The sequence below is a fragment of the Struthio camelus genome, chromosome 1 (assembly GCF_040807025.1).
Source record: "Struthio camelus isolate bStrCam1 chromosome 1, bStrCam1.hap1, whole genome shotgun sequence".
NCBI lineage: Eukaryota > Metazoa > Chordata > Aves > Struthioniformes > Struthionidae > Struthio > Struthio camelus.
The window spans coordinates 136972651-136993385 of NC_090942.1; the positions used below are offsets into that span (position 1 = coordinate 136972651).

A 20735-nucleotide genomic window follows, 5' to 3' on the forward strand; every position below is an offset into this window, starting at 1 on the left:
TGAAACCAGTAGCGTTCACAAAAATGGAGTGATAGGTTTATTTGTTTTTTTTTATGGTCTTTCCATTTAACATTGTGGAGCTGAATACTTACCATGAAAGCAGGAGTACAGGTTAGCAGACTTAAAATCTTCTTTTTTTTTCTTTTAAAATCCTATGTTATTGTAGCAGGTTTTTTTTTTTTAATTGTTGAATAACTTCTCAAATATGTAAAACACAAAGATAAGTATGTTTTGCTGTATTCTTGTACACAGATTGCCAACTGGAAACCCTCCAGTTTCAATGTGGTGTTTGCATACTTGTCATTATTCTAGTTCTGACCAGGAACAGATTTGACTTCTTTGCTCAAAATTTGGAGTAATTTCTTGAAACTGAAAGAAAAGAATTTGCTTTACTGTTCTTTCTCTGGGCCATAGTAATTAAGACTGCCGCTCTTCCTTCTCTCTTAGGGTTATTTTATGCTGCCTCTCTTGTGGCTTCTTTTCTCAAGAAATCATAAAGAAAGACTAAGGCAATGAGTGTCTGGTGTGCTTGGGTGATGCTGATAGCAGTCAGGGCTTTAGGATGTCGGGAGGAAGAAGGGGTAAGATAGAGATGGAAAAGACATTAGAGGAAATTCTGCAGTTCAGAAGAGAAAAAAGGAGAGGCATTGTTATCTTCATTTGCAGACAGCAGAAGTAAGCCTAGCGGGCACCTCCAGTTAAACTAAATATATGAGTAAGAGTCCTTTTAAGCAAGGCAAAATAGTATTTTGTTTGTTTGCACAGGGAGAGCTTCAGAGCCTGATAGCAAGTCTCCAGAGATTCAAATGAACTTTTCACAATAGGATGATTATCTGAATTAATTCTAGATGATTTTTCCTTTTTCTAACGTTTGACTCCTGCACTGTCCTCCTCTGGTTTTTGCTGCACTAAATTAGCTTTGTGAACATCAGTACATTAGCGTTACCAAATCAGTATCTCATGTCAAGTTGAGAACTTTCTATTATAGTCAGTGATGGTTGACTGAAGTATTTATCCCAACCTGAGGAATCCAGTTATCCACCAAAACTGTTTTGAACTGAGAGATTCTGCATGTTTTCCTATTATTCTTTGCTTTGTTTTGCTGTTCAGTTAGGAAACTTGGTCTTGGTTATAATCCATGCTGTTTGCCAACAATGGTAAACACTGTTTGTATGTTTATACTAATAAGCACACTGAAGTATTGCACTGTTTGATGTTCCAAAAAATGATGCCTACATATTTATTTGCTCTTATAGATAATTGACAAGAGTAAAAGAGATCCAACAGAAGAAATTGAAATCCTACTGCGCTACGGACAGCATCCAAATATTATTACCCTAAAAGATGTAAGTACAGTGGTAAACATCTGTTAGTGTATTGTAATTGTATATCACTTTTTAACCTAAGAGATTACAAAGTCCATGGCACATGTTCCATAAAGGAAGCGAAGACAGTAGTATAATTTTTGCTTATTTCTACTCGAGGGCATTTTTTTAGGGAAAGTTTATGGAAATATGCCCAGTGTAAGAAAAGAAACCTGGGATTCATATGTATCTGAAATTCGTATGGATTCGTATGGAGTATGTCCACTGCAGCAGAAACTCAACATTGTTTTAAAGAAGTTTTCATTGTTTTCATATAGATGCGTTGGTCAAATTCCTTGCGTTTTCCACAATATATTGGTGCTCTATTACAGCTTTCAAAAGAAAAAGTAAGAAGTGTGGGGCATTTCGACCTCAAACTCATTGAGAACACGACGTATTATTACACAGGTGTAACTTAGTATTGATTTGACTCACTTTTCGTTCAGTTCCACAACCAAAATTTAACTGTTTCTATTTTGAAATGCCAAAATATAATGTTTCAGCATTTCTAAGTGCTTGTCTTGGAAAATATTTCTTCTGCAAGAAATAATTGCTTTCTTACTTTCCTTGTAACTGCAGCATAAATGCAGTAATATTTGACTTAGGATGAAAATTTTTGTTCTGGCTCAGCCTTATTTATGTAATTTAATTCTGAAAGTGTTTGTACTGGAACAATGGATATTCAGAACACCAAATTCTTTCTGCAGTGCAGGTTCCTCTGTGTTTTTTTTCTTATGATTGTTATCAGTGGTCTTTTTCAGTTACATAGCATTAAAACAAAAGAAGGAGCTATACTGTGCTAAATCAGATGTCCTTATCCAATATCCTGCCTCTTAACAGTGGCCAGTAATGGATGCCTAGGAAACGGTGTAAGGACTGAGGAAGCACACAGCTTCCAACAATCCATTCCCTAGGAACTTCCTGTGCCACACCATTATATATATATATATTTTTTTTTTTAAACCTGTCGTTACTTACTCCTCTATAACTCCTCTATATAGCTTTTATCCTGTTTTGAATTAAGTTCTTCAAAACATTTGGTGAAGAACCTTTTCAGAAGCTTTTTGGAAACCTGAATACTTTATATCGACCGAGTTTCCCTGTCCAAGTGCTTCAAACTTCAAAAAACTCTGAATGCATATATGTGAAATACGATTTTACTTTAAAAAAGCCATATTGGCTCTATCCATTAGATTGTATTTTATTCATGTTGTCTACATCTTCTGATTTTTCGCTGTAGCTTCTTCTAGTTTGCCTGGTAGAGACGATGTACTGACTGATCTTTAGTAGCCTTTGGGATCTCCCAGGGGTTCATTTTAAAAAATGGCATCACATTTACCAGTTCACCATAATACTGTGCACTTAACTGTCAAAGAAATTTCAATAGCATTTATTCAGTACAAACGGCTTCCTGAGATTGGACAGTAAAATTGATAGTACCATTAGAGAGATTTTAAGCGGTTGGGGTGGGGAGGGCTTTTTTGGTTGGTTGTTTTTTTCAACCAGACAGGATCAGCAAGGGACGAGCAGATAAAATATTATCTGAAACCAGATTTTGTTTGAATGTCCCTTTGTAATACTTGAATGTGCGTGCTTCATAGTGTCAGGATGAAATAAGCTTCTTTCTTCCCGTTTTACCAGGATTTATGCCTATTAAAAAAAATGCTTTGATTCTAAAATGCCATTTTAGTATCTAGAATTAAGTAATTCTGCTTTTCAGTACTGCATAACATTTAAAGACTTAATACAAATGCATTCAGATGATCTTCAGTCATTTATATTTCATGATAAAGATTACTGAGAACATAGAAATCTGTCATGTCTCCCTCTCCTCAAGAACATAAGCTTATAAAGTCTGCAGAATTATTTAACACCTTTCCTCTTTTTTTTTTCTTTGTGAGCAAACTGTTCTTTTAATATACTTAAATGCACAAACTTCTAACCTTAGAAAATTTCAGTTTTCAAACTGACACAAATTTGAGTTATTCCAAGTCTTTAGTAGCCTATATTTGCCAGACAGTTTAAGAGGAGGAAATTGGAATAACTTTTTCTTAATGTAATTATCTATTCCTAAATGTATTTTACCGCACCTTGGACAACTTTTTCTGCTTAAATACAAATTAGTTATTTCACATATATTAAACAGGAGAACTTCATCATGAAGAAACAGGTGCTGAAATAATGAGAGACAGTTTGTAAAAGGTTTCTCTAAAGCAGAAACCAATTTCTGAGTTAAATTTAATTTAAAGCCCCAAAGAAGTACAACTGAAATGAAATGCTTTAAGTATTCAATTAAAATGTGTTTCTGTATAGTTTACAGTCTGTAGTGCCCCCTGGCGATAACACAAATAATTTCACAGAATCATGGAATACCTGGGGTTGAGAGGGACCTCTGGAGATCCTTCAGTCCACCTAGAGTCACCTAGAGCAGGTTTCCCAGGACCGTGTGTCCAGTCAGGCTTTGAATATTTCCAAAGATGGCGACTCCACAACCTCTCTGGGCAACCTGTTCCAGGGCTCAGTCACCCTCACAGAGAAGAGGCATTTTCTTACGATCAGACAGAATTCCCTCTGCATCAGTTTGTGCCCATTGCGTCTTATCCTGTCACTGGGCACCGCTGAAAAGAGTCTGGCCCCGTCCTCTTGACACCCTCCCACCAGATATTTATACAAATTGCTAATATCCTCCTGAGTCTTCTCTTCTGCAGGCTGAAGAGTCCCAGTTCTCTCTACCTGTCCTCACATGAGAGGTGCTCCAGTCCCTCAATAGAGGGAAGGATCACCTCCCTCAACCTGCTGGCAACGCTCTGCCTAGGGCAGCCCAGGATACCATTGGTCCTCCTTGCTATGAAAGTGCCCATGGTCAACTTGGTCTCCACCAGGACCCCCAGGTCCTTCTCTGCAAAGCTGCTCTCCAGACAGTTGGCCCCCAGTCTGTGCTGATGCCTGGAGTTTTTCCTCCCTAGGTGCAAGACTTGGCACTTGCCTTTGCTGAGCCTCACAAGGTTGCTCTCTGCCCATTTCTCAACTATTGTTACCTAAAAAGATAAAAGCCACGTGAAAATTGAGTCACTTAAGCAATTTTCCGTAATTAAAAATATGGGCTTAAGGATACACATTGATTTCTGAGTTTGGAACAGGCTTTATGTGCAGAGTAATGTGCTAGTCGCAGGCTTTCATCATGGTAACTTTTTGTGCGTTAACTTCAGTGTTCACAGAGATATTATTTGAGGTGAACTTCAATTTTATTTTTATAGTGTCTGACTGTTCACTGGGAATGACCCCTGTTCATGTTTGTAATTTGGTGCAATAATTGATACTTGATATCTTTGTAGTTAGCTTTGTGTTTGAAGATGAATAGTGTTTGAATAGCATGTGGGGAGAGGAAACATGGGAAAAGTAATTAAAGTGGCTCATCTAATCAAAACAGCTTGTCGACCCACCTGCCCTACCTATGCATTTCATAGGAAGATAGAAGAGAATAAGTATTTTTAAAGTTTACATATTTATTTTTTGCAGGTGTATGATGATGGAAAATATGTATACGTAGTAACAGAACTTATGAAAGGAGGAGAACTGCTGGATAAAATTCTTAGGCAAAAATTTTTCTCAGAACGGGAAGCTAGTGCTGTCTTGTTCACAATAACAAAAACTGTTGAATACCTCCATGCACAAGGGGTAAGTGTTCATCTTGGACAAAAAGCATAAAATGGCTAGTATTCTTCTCTTTCAGATATATACACCTGCATCTTTGTGCTCTTCTGTGCAGTAGCTAAGCAATTTCTGGTAAATAATTACATTGCAAAAGACATTTTTGCTGAAACCTCAAGGATTCTGTAGGTGTCCAGGTAGCAGAAAGCACCACGCTTTCTCTTGTTTTACAGGCACCTGTAAGCAGTTCTGGGGAATGTGCAGCTAATGATGATGGCAGAGAGGATATGGGAGGAAGTAAGCCAGGAGGAACCGCTAGGACCAGCACTGCTGCATAGTCATGGGGCCTAATGTACTCCTAAGCCCATCCTATGATGGACCCTGAAAATCATTATTTTCTACCTATCACTTCTATACTTTCTTCCTCTTCTTGGTTCTGAAGAATGTAATTTTCGTCTTGTAACTCCTGCACCATAGGGTCAGGAAGGTGTAGTGGATTGTTATCAAACAAAAAATATTAGTGCTTCAAAAAGTTAATTTGGAGACAGATAAAGTAGTTCAGTGATAGAGAAGGCAAGTGTGGCAATTACACGGCAAGAATGACAAATCCTATTGCATTTTTAAGTAAATGAGAAAATGGGACAGAGAAAAGGCAGAGAGTAAGAATGCAATGAAAAAGACAAGTTGCTAACATTTAATGTTGTTATCTGAGAGAAAAGAAGCTTCAGAATGAATAGCATGGAAATTATTGTATGAAAGATGGCAGTAATTCAGCATATGTTGTCCTTATTTTTCTGGGAGCTATTATTTCAAAAATTTTACAGTCGGAATTCTCTGGTGTCCCTTCCTTTGTGATGCATCACTTTATTCAAGCACTTATTTATGTATGTTGTCTTTTATTTGGACCTGTGTGCACATGGCTGGAATCTTTGGCCAGCAGTCTTTGTGGGAATTATGTACAAAACTTGATACTCTCTGCACAGAAGCATAAATAGTAGAATAGCACCAATCATAACTCAGTTCATTCTTACCACCCTTGGCTACAAAAGGCCCAGTGCTTACTTGTCAAGTAGGAGATCTTAGGTGTGTGGGGAGGAGCTTGGGGGGGGGGGGCAATATTTCTGTTTGTTTAGGATTTTAGATCTTTATCTCTAGATCTTTATAAATACTGGCATTTTAATTTGCATTAGAGCATGTACTCTTTGAAGCTTCTTATGAGTTTCACTTTAAGAAGTTTTCACGTTTCCTTATTTTAAGTATCATTCACAATGAAGGCCTGCAATATATGTGAATAGTTACCACTAGAAGTCTGACTTTTGTCTGGGAGAGTTGTCCCCATCTTCAGCAGATTTTCCTTTTGTAACTCCTTTGGAAGCCAGAGGAGCTCATTTGAGTATGGTAGTAGGCAGTGTCTCATTTGACAGTCTACAATCTATGTGCAACCTCTACAGCACCTCCCAGGAGATCGTTCCCTTCATTATGACCCTGCAGTCCTTCAAGGATACTCATAGGAGACTTTTGAGCTGAAAATTTAGCTAAGGAAGCAATGAAATCTATCTCTTCCTTCTCCTTAGATTAAGCAATGCTTCAACTCTCACCCAAGCCGTTCTAAAACATATTAAGGTTTGCATGTAAGAATTAAGGGCTTTTTGCACAGACAGTGCTGAATGAAGTTTTCAGTCTTTAGACAATTTTTTTTTTTGTAAACTCGTATGCCTAAGGTTCATGGCCTTCTTCATTAATCAGATTTAATGGAATCCTGCCAAACCAGCATAATAGATACCATAGAAAGGATAAACAAGAAGTATCATGTCATCTTGGAGCAGAACACTTATGCATGGTAGATGACTGGGACTGCTAATCAAAAATATGATACTAAAAATAAAGAACTGAAACATCCTGTGGTTTTTTTTTTTTGCTCTGTTCTTTTGCTGCAAAATAAAATGTTATTCCTGTGCAAACTGTCAATATAATCTAAACAAGCTGACATATTTTTTAAAATCATCATAGGGAAAACAGCTTAATACAGGAAGGTGTTTTATTTACTTTTTCACATAAACTTTGTGCTGGATTGCTTAGCAGTTAGGGTATGGACTTGACCTAGACTGTTATGCTTACTCGCTCTTCCTTTGACTTGAGAATTGCTTCCGCTTCTTCCAAAAAATGTGCAACTTGAACAGACTGGTTCCAGAAATAGTCTGCCAAATCCTCCATCCAGTTCTGTGCTGTTTCTGTTGCCCACCTCTCCCTTTCTTCCCCTTTGAGGAGCTGTCTCAAAAAAACAACTACAATGAAAGTGTTTTTTTTCTTCTGCCTCATGTTTGTTATTACTTAGAAAAAAAGGATTCTGATCTATCTAAACATCAAAGAACGAGGGCTACCAGGAGCCAGTTCTTCCGTGTGTTATCTGACACCTCAAGCCAGGATGTTCACCTTAACATCTACTGTTCCAACTCTAGTTCTGTTAAGCTAGTTTGGTACCTTTCAGCTTACAAGGTGCTCATTTCCAAGACTTTTAAGTATCCATTTTGTTAAATCATGTACTTGCTAAGTACTGGCGTAGTGGAAAAAGCCTCTACTAAGTAGACTTACTCTGTTAAGTGGATTTACAAACTGCAGGCCCAGCTGCAGCCTTTTATTTCTAGGTCTCATCACGCTACTTGTTTTCCAGAACACAAAGTATTCTGGAAGAGTACATACGTCTTCTGATTTTGTTCATAACTTACTGTGGGGAGATTTGGAGTATCTTCTTGTTCTAATGTGATGACATTCTTGAAACACTTCACCACAGTCTTTTCCAAGAGTAAATGAATCTTCTAGTTAAATTTAAATGTAATTTAATGAAAATCTGCATTTAGTGGTAATCAAATTATATAGGACAATCAGGAAGATAGAGGTCTTCATAGTAGGACTGTTTAAATCTCTGAGAGAGGCAGTTTAAATCCATTATACTGTGTACAGAGATACATAGCCTTTTCTTTACAGAAAACAAAGGCTCCTCCTGAGAATTTTCAGATAATTTGTCTTGTTTGGAAAGTCTAATAGGTCATCTGATTTCAAAGAGTGTCTTTACACATTCCAGGTTTTATTAAGGTTCATTATTACATATCTTCAAACAAGATCAAGTTCGTTGTGCCGGAACTCTAGCAACATCTGTGTTTTTTCTCAGGCATTTTACAACTGAAACCCCCACAAAACAGCCACTTGGGAAGTAGTACCAGCTTTTATGAAATGCTATTCCATTAGAAGAATATGTCCTTGATATTTTATTATTCTTTGGCAGAGCTGTATTAAAGTTCCTCCTTAGCCAGGCTTTAAATCTTTGCATTGAGATCAGTTTAGATTATCTAAATGAGTGGAAGGGAAAGCTACTCCAGCAGTAAGTGGAGCGTGGTTACGTGGCACGGTGGCATATCAGCACCTAGGGACATCCGTAACTCCAGAAGACATTGTTAGCCAAAGATTCTGATCTAGAGAGCCTTGTAGTTATGAGTGTTAAAAATAGCAAATTTATATATATACATACCCCTAGGAACAAGACATCTTGAAAAAAGTTTTGTACAAATAAATGCTTTTTTTTTATAATTACAGCTTCCACATTAGAATTGTGGTACTCTGGGTAGCACTGAGTATTAGAGTACGGCAGTTGAGATTAGAAACTGGAAATCTGGAAATTGATTCCTGGTAGGAGTCTGACGCTAAGGAGCAGAATAGATACTTAATAGATACTTAAATAATAGATATCTTAAATAGATACTTAGTAGATACTTAAAGCCCTTTCCTGTATTTAGCTTGTCATATTTAGTGGTTTATTTTGTTTTTCAGGTTGTTCACAGAGACCTGAAACCTAGCAATATTCTTTATGTTGATGAATCTGGTAATCCAGAATCAATCCGAATTTGTGATTTTGGCTTTGCAAAACAACTGCGAGCAGAAAATGGTCTTCTGATGACTCCGTGTTATACAGCAAATTTTGTTGCACCAGAGGTAACTCCTGCCTAACTTACATGCCTTGATTTATTTTGAGTTTTTTTAAATTAGTTAGGTGTTTCTTTCATTTTTGTATAACAAGTGCAATCACTTCAGAAACAATAAGTATTTGAGATATCACCATTTTTATGGCATAATCAAAGCATCCCTAAGCACTTTTTGCAGAAAAGTATTTGTCTCCTTCAGGTTTTAAAGAGGCAAGGTTATGATGCTGCATGTGACATATGGAGCCTTGGTGTTCTACTTTATACAATGCTTACTGGGTAAGAATATTTTTCACGTATTTTTGTTTGCTTTAGAATAGCAAACCTGTGTAAACAAAAAGAATAATAATTGTAGGTCCACTGTTGAAAATGTTTGCATCAAGGCACTAATTAATCTCAATTTGCCTGGCTTCAGTGGGAGTCTGAGTTGAATGTGCTTTGGCTTTAGTAGAATCCAAGTTTGCAGAGACTGATGCAAAGAAGTTTGTGTTTCGTGTCTCGTTTTAGGTGTCTAGTTTCTGCTTCATGATGATTTAGGAGTAAGAATTAATTGTTTCATGTGAAAAGTAGCTGATTAAGCAGCATATATGTTGAGGGAAATATATGTGTAGCATGTTTCGAAGCACGATTGTATGCAAGTCAGCCATTGGATAAGTTTGGAATGATGCAGTTAGGATATAATTCATACAATAGAAACACATTTATTATATGCAACAGAATGACTTTTAAAAAAGGTGATGATAACAAGTTCAACAATAGTTTCACAAGTTCAAAAATAGTTACAATTGCTCCTGGCAAATAGATTTAATCAAAGTCAGCAAACACATTTGTTTTTATATATATATATATATATATATATACATATATATATAAATTCTCATTTTTGTTTGGGGTTGTTTCATTAGCAGCAAGAATGCTTATAGTGAAGCAAGTAAAATTGCTGCACCTTACTTCCGCTAGTATCAAATCAGCACGTATTCTTTTTCACATCAACTGAAGTGTTCATATTTAATCTTATAACAGCTTGTTTTATTATTTCACTAAGACAGAAATGCTTAAGGATTCCTTTTTATAATTCAGAACCCACCAGTACTTAGACTGGATACAGGAAAAAAATATGTTTTTTTAGAGCCAGTACATGGGGAATAGAGTAAGAACAAATTTTTAGTCATTATCTGTCATGGATGTTCACCTCTTAGCTGTTAAAAGAAATTATTCCTAATTTGACTACAGCTAGCACCATGTAAATAACCGTGTTAACCTGTAATTATGTTGAACTTGCTGAATATTGTGATCAGGTTATGGAAGTTAACATTGAAATTGTTTGGTTAATTAGCTACACTCCTTTTGCAAATGGTCCTGATGATACCCCAGAGGAGATTTTGGCCCGAATAGGTAGTGGAAAATTCTCTCTCAGCGGTGGTTATTGGAATACAGTTTCAGATACAGCTAAGGCAAGTATATTTATTTTATTCTTTGGGGGATGAGAAATGGATTTCAATGTAACATGTTGCTTATGTTGCATATAGCATATCTTACATGATTTGGTAAGTTTTACTCATTGCTACTGTTATTTTAAAATACTGAGCTGATCTTTTTTATGCATAAAAGATCGTTTCCTAATTTTGATCCCTTCATGTTTCAACAGTCAGTCACTAGGAAGTCAGTATGAAGAAAAACATATATTCCTTTATACCATCATTGTTAACGAGTATATTTGTATTTCTGTAGACATTTTTTCAGTATTCACATGCACACACACAGAATCACAGAATCGTTTAGGTTGGAAGGGACCTCTGGAGATCATCTAGTCCTACCTCCCTGCTCAAGCAGGGACCTCTAGAACATATTGCTCGGGATCACATCCAGACGGGTTTTGAATATCTCCAGCGAAGGAGACTCCACTGCCTCTCTGGGCAACCTCTTCCAGTGCTCTGTCACCCTCACAGTGAAGAAGTTTTTCCTCAGGTTCAGGCGGAACCTCCTGTGTTTCAGGTTGTGCCCATTGCCTCTTGTCCTGTTGCTGGGCACCACGGAGAAGAGGCTGGCTTCATCCTCTTGACACTCCCCCTTCAGATACTTGTACACGTTGATGAGATCCCCTCTCAATCTTCTCTTCTCCAGGCTGAACAGGCCCAGCTCTTGCAGTCTTTCTTCATAGGAGAGGTGCCCCAGCCCTCTCATCATCTTGGTAGCCCTCCGCTGGACTCTCTCCAGTAGTGCCATATGTCTCTTGTACTGGGGAGCCCAGAACTGGACACAGTACTCCAGGTGAGGCCTCCCCGGGGCTGAGGAGAGGGGCAGGATCACCTCCCTCCACCTGCTGGCAACACGCTGCCTAATGCACCCCAGGAGACCATTGGCCTTCTTGGCCACAAGGGCACACTGCTGCCTCCTGCTTAACTTGCTGTCCACCAGCACTCCCAGGTCCTTCTCTGCAGAGCTTACTTTCCAGCAGGTCAACCCCTCACCTGTACTGGTGCAGGGGGTTATTCCTCCCCAGGTGCAGGACCCTGCACTTGCTTTTGTTGAACTTCAGGAGGTTCCTCTCCGCCCAGCTCTCCAGCCTGTCCAGGTCCCTCTGAATGGCAGCACAGCCCTCTGGTGTATCAGTCACTCCCCCCAGTTTAGTAGCATCAGCAAACTTGCTGAGGGTGCACTCTGTCCCTTCCTCCAGGTCACTGATGAATAAGTTAAACAATGCTGAACCCAGGACTGACCCCTGGGGGACACCGCTAGCTACAGGCCTCCAACTTGACTCTGCGCCATTCACCACAACCCTCTGAGCTCGGCCATCCAGCCAGTTCTCAATCCACCTCACTGGCCACTCGTCTAGCCCACACTTCCTGAGCTTACCTAGGAGGATGTGATGGGAGACAGTGTCAAAAGCCTTGCTGAAGTCCAGGGAGACAACATCTCCACTGCTCTGCCCTCATCTACCCAGCCAGTCATCCCGTCATAGAAGGCCATCAGATTGGTCAAGCATGATTTCCCTTTGGTGAATCCATGCTGACTCCTCCTGATCACCTTCTTGTCCTCCAGATGCTTAGTGAGGACCTCCAGGAGGAGCTGTTCCATCACCTTGCCAGGGGTGGAGGTGAGGCTGACAGGCCTGGAGTTTCCTGGCTCCTCCTCCTTGCCCTTTTGGAAGACTGGCGTGACACTGGCTTTCTTCCAGCCCTCAGGCACCTCGCCTGATCTCCAGGACCTTGCCAAGATGATGGAGAGTGGCCTAGCGATAACATCCGCCAGCTCCCTCAGCACTCGTGGGTGCATCCCATCAGGGCCCATGGATTTATGGATGTCAAGTTTGGACAAAAGATCTCTAACCCGATCCTCCTCCACCAAGGGAGAGTCTTCCTTTCTCCAGACTTCCTCTCTTGTCTCCAAGGTCTGGAATTCCCCAGGGCTGGCCTTAGCAGTGAAGACTGAAGCAAAGGCAGCATTCAATAACTCTGCCTTGTCTGTATCCTTCGTCACCAGGGCACCCGCCCCATTCAGCAGTGGGCCCACGTTTTCCCTAGTCTTCCTTTTGCTATTGATGTCTTGGAAGAACCCCTTCTTGTTGTCCTTGACATCCCTTGCCAGATTTAACTCCAAAGGGGCCTTAGCCTTCCTCGTCGCATCCCTGCACACTCTGACAACGTCCCTGTATTCCTCCCAAGTGGCCAGTCCCCTTTTCCACATTCTGTAGACTTCCTTCTTCTGCTGGAGTTTTGCCAGGAGTTTGCCACACACACACACACACGCAGACTCTCTCATCCATATTGAGAAATGCTGTGATAAAATTTCATGTGGAATCATGACATTTGAAATCCTATGGAAAATCTGAATCAGGATAATGATAATATTATGCTAATTATCACATGCCTCATTGATTCAGGCTACAAAAAGTGAAAAATATATTCAGACCTTTATTGGGGTCGGTTCTTCAGGACTGCCCAAGACAGTTTGTCCCATGGACTTTCATTAGGATTTGAGCAGTTTATTCTTTTAAGTGCTTTAAGAACTCTTAATCTTTAAGGGTGTCATATCTGCTTAAAAAAATAAAAATCACTGAAGTGATTATATTTTCCTATTACTTCCCTTCCACAAAGCAAAAATTTAGCCAACTTTTTTAAAGTACATTTTATATAGCAAATTAACCCTAAACTTAAGTATGTAGTGATACCCTTTATGCCCCTTCTGTGTAGCTACAGTAAGGTGCTAATGTTTTCAGAGAGCTTATTTACGTTTTGCTTTCTTGATGATAAATTTGTGATGTGCTTTCTACTGTGCTGTTAACCCAGGCATATTTCCACAATTCATGTCATTCATTTGAATGACAGATCAGCCTGTAATACTGACATGTTTACACTAACCCTGTAGCATCAGCAATTTCTTCCTTCAAAATCATTCTGTTCAGTTGTATTTGGGAGTTTGGAATTATTTAAAACCTCATCAGCTATGAAAAAATCTTGTTAGATTCCTTTTTAATAATATCTTTGTGTAGATTCTTGATCTGAATTACAAAACAGAGAACGTTTTCTATGAAAATGTAACTGATGTTGCTAATGTAACTGAAATGTAATTGCAATCCACGGTGGCCATCTGATGTAGAAATGCTATTTATGTTTTGCCCTTTCTGATAGGTTGACATCTAAAACCACCTATAAAATACTATGCTGCTGCGTAAATTTACGTTTCTGACATCTTGTGTTGATTACAGTTCTTGCCGCTGTACTTGAAAAAAAGATAGAAAAGGCTGTATCAAAAAGAGATGAAATCATGATCAGGAATTTATAGTCCCCTCCATAGGAAGACTAAACAGAATAGGATGTTTCAGCTGAAAAGAGGTGACTGACAGACGAGAGAGATCATTCAACTAATAACACAGAGAAGGCAAAAACAAAATAGTAACTCCTTTTTTCTCATGTGATGGCTATATTAGGGGAATCAAGGATCGTTCGGTTAATATCTTCTGCAGAAGATATAAACCAAAGAAAATAAATAGTGTATTGCATGAAAAGCTATTTTAATTGTGAAATAAGTGCAAAAGGTATTTGAGGAGGAGGAAGAACAAAAGTATCAACAGCAAAATGAGGGTTTATTCATGGTTAACAGTGGTACTAAAATTCAGCCTCCAACTTGTGCGGTTCTTGAAAGATTACTAGAAACTCGGGAGACAAGCTAGGGAAAGGATCGTCTTTATTTTCTCAGTTGTTCTTTTTTCAATACTTCTTTCCTAAATATCTGCTATTTGCCATTGCCATCCCCCTGCCCCCGATATAGCAGGATCTCTGCTCTAGCCCAGTACGCTTATTGTTATGCTTGCTTGTGTATTTTGCATCCCTTAATTGGGTACTTTTCCTGTTACATGACCTAATTTCCAATAGGTCACATAATTAATAAACTAGTATTGACATTGCTGGGCAGCTTTTCAGCTGTTTCAAACTGACATTTTATACATATATATATACACATGCATACACACGCTTATTAATTTGTATTATATACTACATTATATATGTAGCATATATTACATTTTATATATCTATGCACACACATATATATTATATATATTATACTACTGAAAGCTTCAGTTTTAATCAGTTTTAAAGCTGATCTTAAGAGTAAAGCTTAAGGGTTTTTTTATTATGTGAGCTGACTCTTTATGTATTATTGACAGGACCTTGTTTCAAAAATGCTTCATGTTGACCCACATCAAAGATTGACTGCAGCCCAAGTACTTAGCCACCCCTGGATAGTTCACTGTGACCAGTTGCCTCAATACCAGCTGAACAGGCAGGATGCTCCCCATCTGGTGAAGGTAAGTAGATTTATTTCTTCAGCTCGCTGTTTAGCCAAAGTTACTGTACACAAATGTACAGAAAAGCAGTTTCTGTACCATGTGTTTCCTCTAAGTACTATTTAAAAGTTATGACTGGGAGTTGCGTTAAGCCATGAAGTGAACTTGTAATATATAATAGGATTTCATATGAACCACTTGTGGGGAATAAATCTACATACTTAGACTAGGAGGCTTGATTTCCTAAGAAACCAGGATAAAATAAATCATTCTTCTGACAGTGAAAGTGTTGTCAGGTGACTGTAGGGGAGGAGGAACTGTAGCTTAGCTATTTTTACAGTTTTAATGACAGGTTATTTAGGTGTCCGTGACTAAATGAAAATAGAATACTTCATGATCACAGTATAAGCTAAAAAGAAGTAGAAGAGGCAATATTAATTAATATGGTATTGTACTGATTGAAGTCTGATTAAAGTCTGATTAAACAGTTCACCTGGATTAATCAGCATTGTTGGACAGCTCTAAAAGAAGCCTGACTGTTAAATAGCTATTGAATGTAGTACTGCACTCTGTGGTCTGAAACACAGTCTGGTGTTGACCCCAACATACTTTTTCACTTTGAGCAAGCGTAGAAATCAAAAATAGTTGGATTCTTTTCCTTTGTTATTCACCCTGCCTTCAGTCCTGTATCCAAAAAATTCTTGCCAAACAACATAAAAAGGCATCTCAAGAGTGTAATTAAGATCCAGGTCAGCTATTACAAATTTCTCACATCCAAAAGCACAAGAAGGAAGAGGAGCAAGTTCTGATTCTATCGCTTACAATTTGCTAAGTTTTTTTTTAAGCTTAAGAAATGTTTATGTAGTTGAATAAGGTGGACAACTCTTGAATATTTTGTTGAAAACTGAAATGGTTATATAAGTTCTAAAAAGGGACAGTCCACTGATGGGATTTCATTCCCCAATTATTTTACGAAGCATGGAGAAATAACTTAATTTTGCAAGATATCTTATACCTTTTGTTTTTGTTTTTTTAATCATGGTAAAATTGCTTGAGATGATCTGAAAACTGTTGATTATACTTTAAAACGTTCACATATAACACTGCAGTTTTTTGTGTAACGCAGTGGTATTTTCCGTTCTGTAGATGAAAACAGATTGGAAGTTAAAACTTGTTTGTATCTCTTGTCATTTAATGTTGTGTGAGCTCTAGTATGTATGTCCATTACAGTGTATTATTCTTGTTTTCTCCTCTGGCATTCTTACATCAGGGTGCAATGGCAGCAACGTACTCTGCTTTGAATCGTAATCAGTCACCGGTTCTGGAGCCAGTCGGTCGTTCTACTCTTGCTCAGAGAAGAGGTATAAAAAAAATTACCTCAACAGCCCTGTGAAGTGACCTCAACCAGATATTTGGTACCATGGTATAAGATGATAGCACAAATCATGGCGACAGGTAGCACATATCTGACAGATACCTGCAAGCACACTCTGTCCCAGCTGGTACCTATAATGCTGCTGCTCCTGCTGCTGCTACTGCTTTCATCTATTCTCGCTTTAAACTGTTGATGGCAAGTTACTGATCTTACTGGAGCTTCAGATGGAGTGATGAGTGGAAACACAATGAAAACTATCATGTTCGTGATTGAATAAACCAGAAGAATTCTGAACACCACCTCTGTCAAAAATACACTGAATAAAGCACTCTGCACCACATAGCATTATTTTTATAAGGAATATTTTTTGTCCCCTGAGATATTCTTTGTTACAGGTAGAAATGGACAGTTTATGTTAAGCACTTAGCTTAAATGATCTGTTTATATTAGCACTATATACTTTGTGCCATCCAACATTTTGTATGTTTTTGTAAACAGTTCATGAGCAGTACATTTCTGTGCTGTTTTCTTTAATGTATACATGCCTTGTTTTACTTAGATTTTATTAATCATTTTGACAACTAAGTCTGATTAAACAGTTCACCTGGATTAATCAGTGTTGTTGGACAGCTCTAAAAGAAGCCTGACTGTTAAACAGCTATTGAATGTAATACTATGAATATGTATTTCTCCTTGCCTGTGTCTTTTCTACATTTCCATGTTTTTGAATTTGCATGTCATGTTATGAAAATCAGAATACTGTTTATAGTATTCAAAATTTAAACAGTGGGTCTCTCACCGTACTATATACACAACAGATAATGTAACCCAGAGGAAAAATAACTTGCTCCATATCTCACTGTCTTTTGTCCCCCCTCTCTTCCCTTTTATTCTCCCCCATCTAATCTCTGGACTCAGGAATCATTGCTGAATACTTTCTGATAGAGGACATTTCTGTGTTGTTTATTCTTATAATCCATTGTTAATATTTTATCTCTGTTCTGACTTTTATTATAAGCTGCAAAGGATTTGTTCAGTGAATGTTGGCATTATATAAGGAAGGCGGTGTTAAAGATAAAGCAAAACATGATGTCCACTAATAAGCAGAAGCTTGAAAAAAGTAGCCTTAAACTACATTCACTGTGGTTGCAAAACTGATTAAGCTAATGTTCAGTCAGTTATTGTCTGATACTTGTAATTAATAGCCAAAGGAAAATGAGAGAAGAATCATCCAGGTCCATCTAGGATGGGGAACTACCATTATAACTGAAAGTAGTATTGTCAAGGTCGTGTTAAAACGAAGCTGTTCAGAGTCAGCTTTTCCCTAGATGGAAGCAAGCTTGTAATGAGAGTGAAAGACTCATAGCTTAAATACTGGTACAAGCTTTTAATAATCCTGGCCTTTAATAATCTTGGCCTCTTGGTGTCTTAAGTAGTTAAAGGCATATGTCTAGCCTTGAAAGATCAATTGCTCAAATGAGAAGGTGTACTGGAGTGTGTTTGAATTTAGGGCGGATCCCATTCTACCAAAATAGTACGCTACATCAACTCACTCCAGATAAGAAAATGGCCATTATAGGAATTCCAGCTTTAATATATATGGATCTGGCTGAACAGCTCTTTGTGAACAATAACATCTAATAAAGCAAAAGATAGGTGCAAGCTAGCATTTTCTAGAAGGTATTTTCTTGATTAGTGGTATTAAATTTCTGTTGAAGTGATTAATTTGCTGGTTTCCCTGAAATCGTCAGAGATTTGTTGAAAGGGGAATCATTTTTAACACCACTGACTCGCTCTATATGCAAGATTTTCCGAGTTCCTTGGGGAAGCTTCCTTTGTTAAGCTTGCAAGAGAACCAATGTTATTGCCATTCTTGAAAATCTGATAAATATTTAATCCTTCATAATGTGCTCTGATGCTAATCTCCTTAATTTGGCCAAGCTAGCTGCTTAGACTCCTCAAATCAAGTTCCAGTACTTCATCAGGACTCTAATGATAGTCTTGCTTTTACGTATACAGTCTTTATATCTTACTTTTTATTGTAAAAGAATCACTTTTATGAACAGAGATTCTTAAATTATCTCAGAAATTTGAACACACAACTGTTCGGAGCGATTAGTGTTTTTTTCCCCTTACTTGGTGTTCTAACGTTAAAGAAGGTCCTTCTAGCTCTACAGATGCATCTATCCTTTCTTCAAGAAACATCTTTAATTAGAGGCAGAAAAAGGCCATGTTGTTGTTGGGGTTTTTTTTCTCTTTGATGAAGACTGCGGTTCCAGTGGGATTTAGTATAAAAGCTTCTTGTCTTTTGGAAAAAAAAAATATCGTCAGCTCTGTAAGTGACTGCAAGTCTGATTCATCCAAATCAGGAAACCATACCTTTCGGAGTTGCTCTTAAATGTATTTATCTGAAGATTGTCATATCAAGTCAACAGATAAGATTTAAGACTGGTACTGTTGAAATAAAGGGATGGCAGTACTTCCAAGTACACTCATAATGGCATTTCGGATCAGGAAGGAATTTCTCCCACATTGTAAGAGCATAGATATATATATAGGTACTTGGCACAGAACAGACCAAAAGGAGGCAGCATTATGCCATTTCTCTATTGGCAATGTGTGTTAAAATAATGAAAAGTACTTTCAGTTGTTTTATTTTAGTCATATTTTGCAGCCTTCTAGCTTACCGATTGTTAGTCAAATAGCCAAGCAAAGTTAATTCCTGCATTTTAACGTACCTACGTTCTCAAGCTGTTAGTTTAGACTAGACTTTAAGGGTGTTGCTACTATGTCATATATGTAGCAGCATAGGATGAACACTTTAACTGTTAGTCAAAACATGGCAGTTAACTTGAATATGCTAAAGTCTAGATCCACAGTCTTTTTAAGTTATTTTCTAAACCAAGGCATAAAGGGATCTATGCAGGTAGTATGTTTTACAGGCTAGACTTGGTAGGTTTATGTACCTTACCTCCCCTCTTGGATCTATACACACAACTTGTAGCTGCAGTTGTTGTTAAGAAGCTATAAAGAAATCCACATAATGCGTCTTTGACAAATCCCAGCACCTTTGTGTTAGATTGTTTGAGAATATATGACCCACTGTGTAAATTTTTGTTGTTGGACTGCATCTTGGTCTGCAAACGCATAGCAGGTAACTCTAGGATTCAAAGTCATGGAGGGCAAAAAAGAACTGCCAATACAGGTGAATTTTCTATATAAACCATGATTTATTTTTCAGTGTAAAATTACCATTACCGTGTTTAACAGCATGAGAGAATAGTGGGAGAGAGTAGTTACAATACTCATGAAATGACATCTGTATGTAGTAAGGGCAAAGTTCTTTATTCATATCACTGTAATACTGAACGAAACTTGGAAGGAATTTTTCAAGAGAAGTATTTAAAACTTTTTTTTTTTTTTTTTAGAGAGCCAAGGGCATAAGAAAAGAGATATATGAGTTTGGGTGTTTTCTCTGTGTATTTTGCTTTTATAAATGTAGTGTACCAACTAAAGCTCTGCTTTTCTATTATTGGAAAGAAAGGATTCAAGGTATGCTGGTCCTTGGTAAGCAGCAATGGTTAATAGATGAATTTTCACATATGAAAATGATGTAAATGATTAGCTTTATCTTGATACTCTTGACCTAATCAAAGGGAAGTTGTACTTATGAGGGATGTAATTATTTTGCAACCTAGTTGGGGGGGAAGTCTACTTAAAAACATTTTTAAAAAATGACAAAATCACAGATAAAATATTTTTCTACAATTCTGTACAATCATACTTTATACTAGTTTTCTCAGCATGGCATGTAAGTGAGTCTAAGGTACTGTTCCAGAAAATCAGTGGGTATTGTACCTTATTCTAGACCGTTACAACGGCATCTGTTAGATGCTTGGCACTGCTGTCATAGAATTGAAATGCTAGTAAAAAATTGTACTGAATACTTTAAATGATTGTTTTATTCAAAGTCTGATCTAGGGAATGTTCCAATCATGTTATTAATGTGTAAATAGAACTGTTCCAGATGTAACTATGAACAGTTCTGGAAAGGTATCATTGCTTGTACCCCTGTCTAATGGCAGGTTTTGTAGTCTTCAAAAGAAATTTCTACAATGAATAAACTTTCAAACATATCAAAAGTGTGTTTTGTTGGATAATCACTTGTTCTGCACAGTTATAAAAGTAGTTGTGTTTGTTCATAACTAATACTGAATTATATTTGCAGCATACCACCAAGTGTGCATTTCCAACCAGAAACAATTTTTAATAAGCAGGTGTTTGTCGGTTAAAATACGTTACTACATTACTGCATATTTGATGAGGTTGGTCTTTATTACTTAGGTCAGTGGGGAGCTGAAAGAAAAACGCTTGTACTCAATAGATGCTATAAACCCAATGCAGTTGAAACAGCAAGATCTAATAACTGCAAGAATGCTGTGTTTTAATACCACATAGACTCCAGTCTGCTGTGAAGTACCACTTGCATTTAACGCTGCTAAATAGTACTTAATATGCCAAAAAAATTCACAGTCTGCATTGTTATAGTTGTTGAAAATGGCAAATTTCATGGGTAGCTATCA

General features: G+C 37.7%; 1 protein-coding gene across 2 annotated transcripts in view; it reads left to right on the top strand.

Annotated features, from left to right (window-relative positions):
* RPS6KA3 (ribosomal protein S6 kinase A3) overlaps nt 1–16838 on the top strand; it is a 78098-nt gene extending 61260 nt beyond the window's left edge. For both annotated transcript variants that reach the window (XM_068918160.1, XM_068918170.1), the window contains exons 16-22: nt 1257–1346; nt 4884–5042; nt 8841–9002; nt 9192–9268; nt 10326–10443; nt 14658–14798; nt 16048–16838. In XM_068918160.1, the coding sequence (XP_068774261.1) occupies nt 1257–1346; nt 4884–5042; nt 8841–9002; nt 9192–9268; nt 10326–10443; nt 14658–14798; nt 16048–16170 (870 nt within the window). In that variant the 3' untranslated portion in view covers nt 16171–16838. The remainder of the gene's footprint in view (nt 1–1256; nt 1347–4883; nt 5043–8840; nt 9003–9191; nt 9269–10325; nt 10444–14657; nt 14799–16047) is intronic.
* Nucleotides 16839–20735: the final 3897 nt, after the last annotated feature.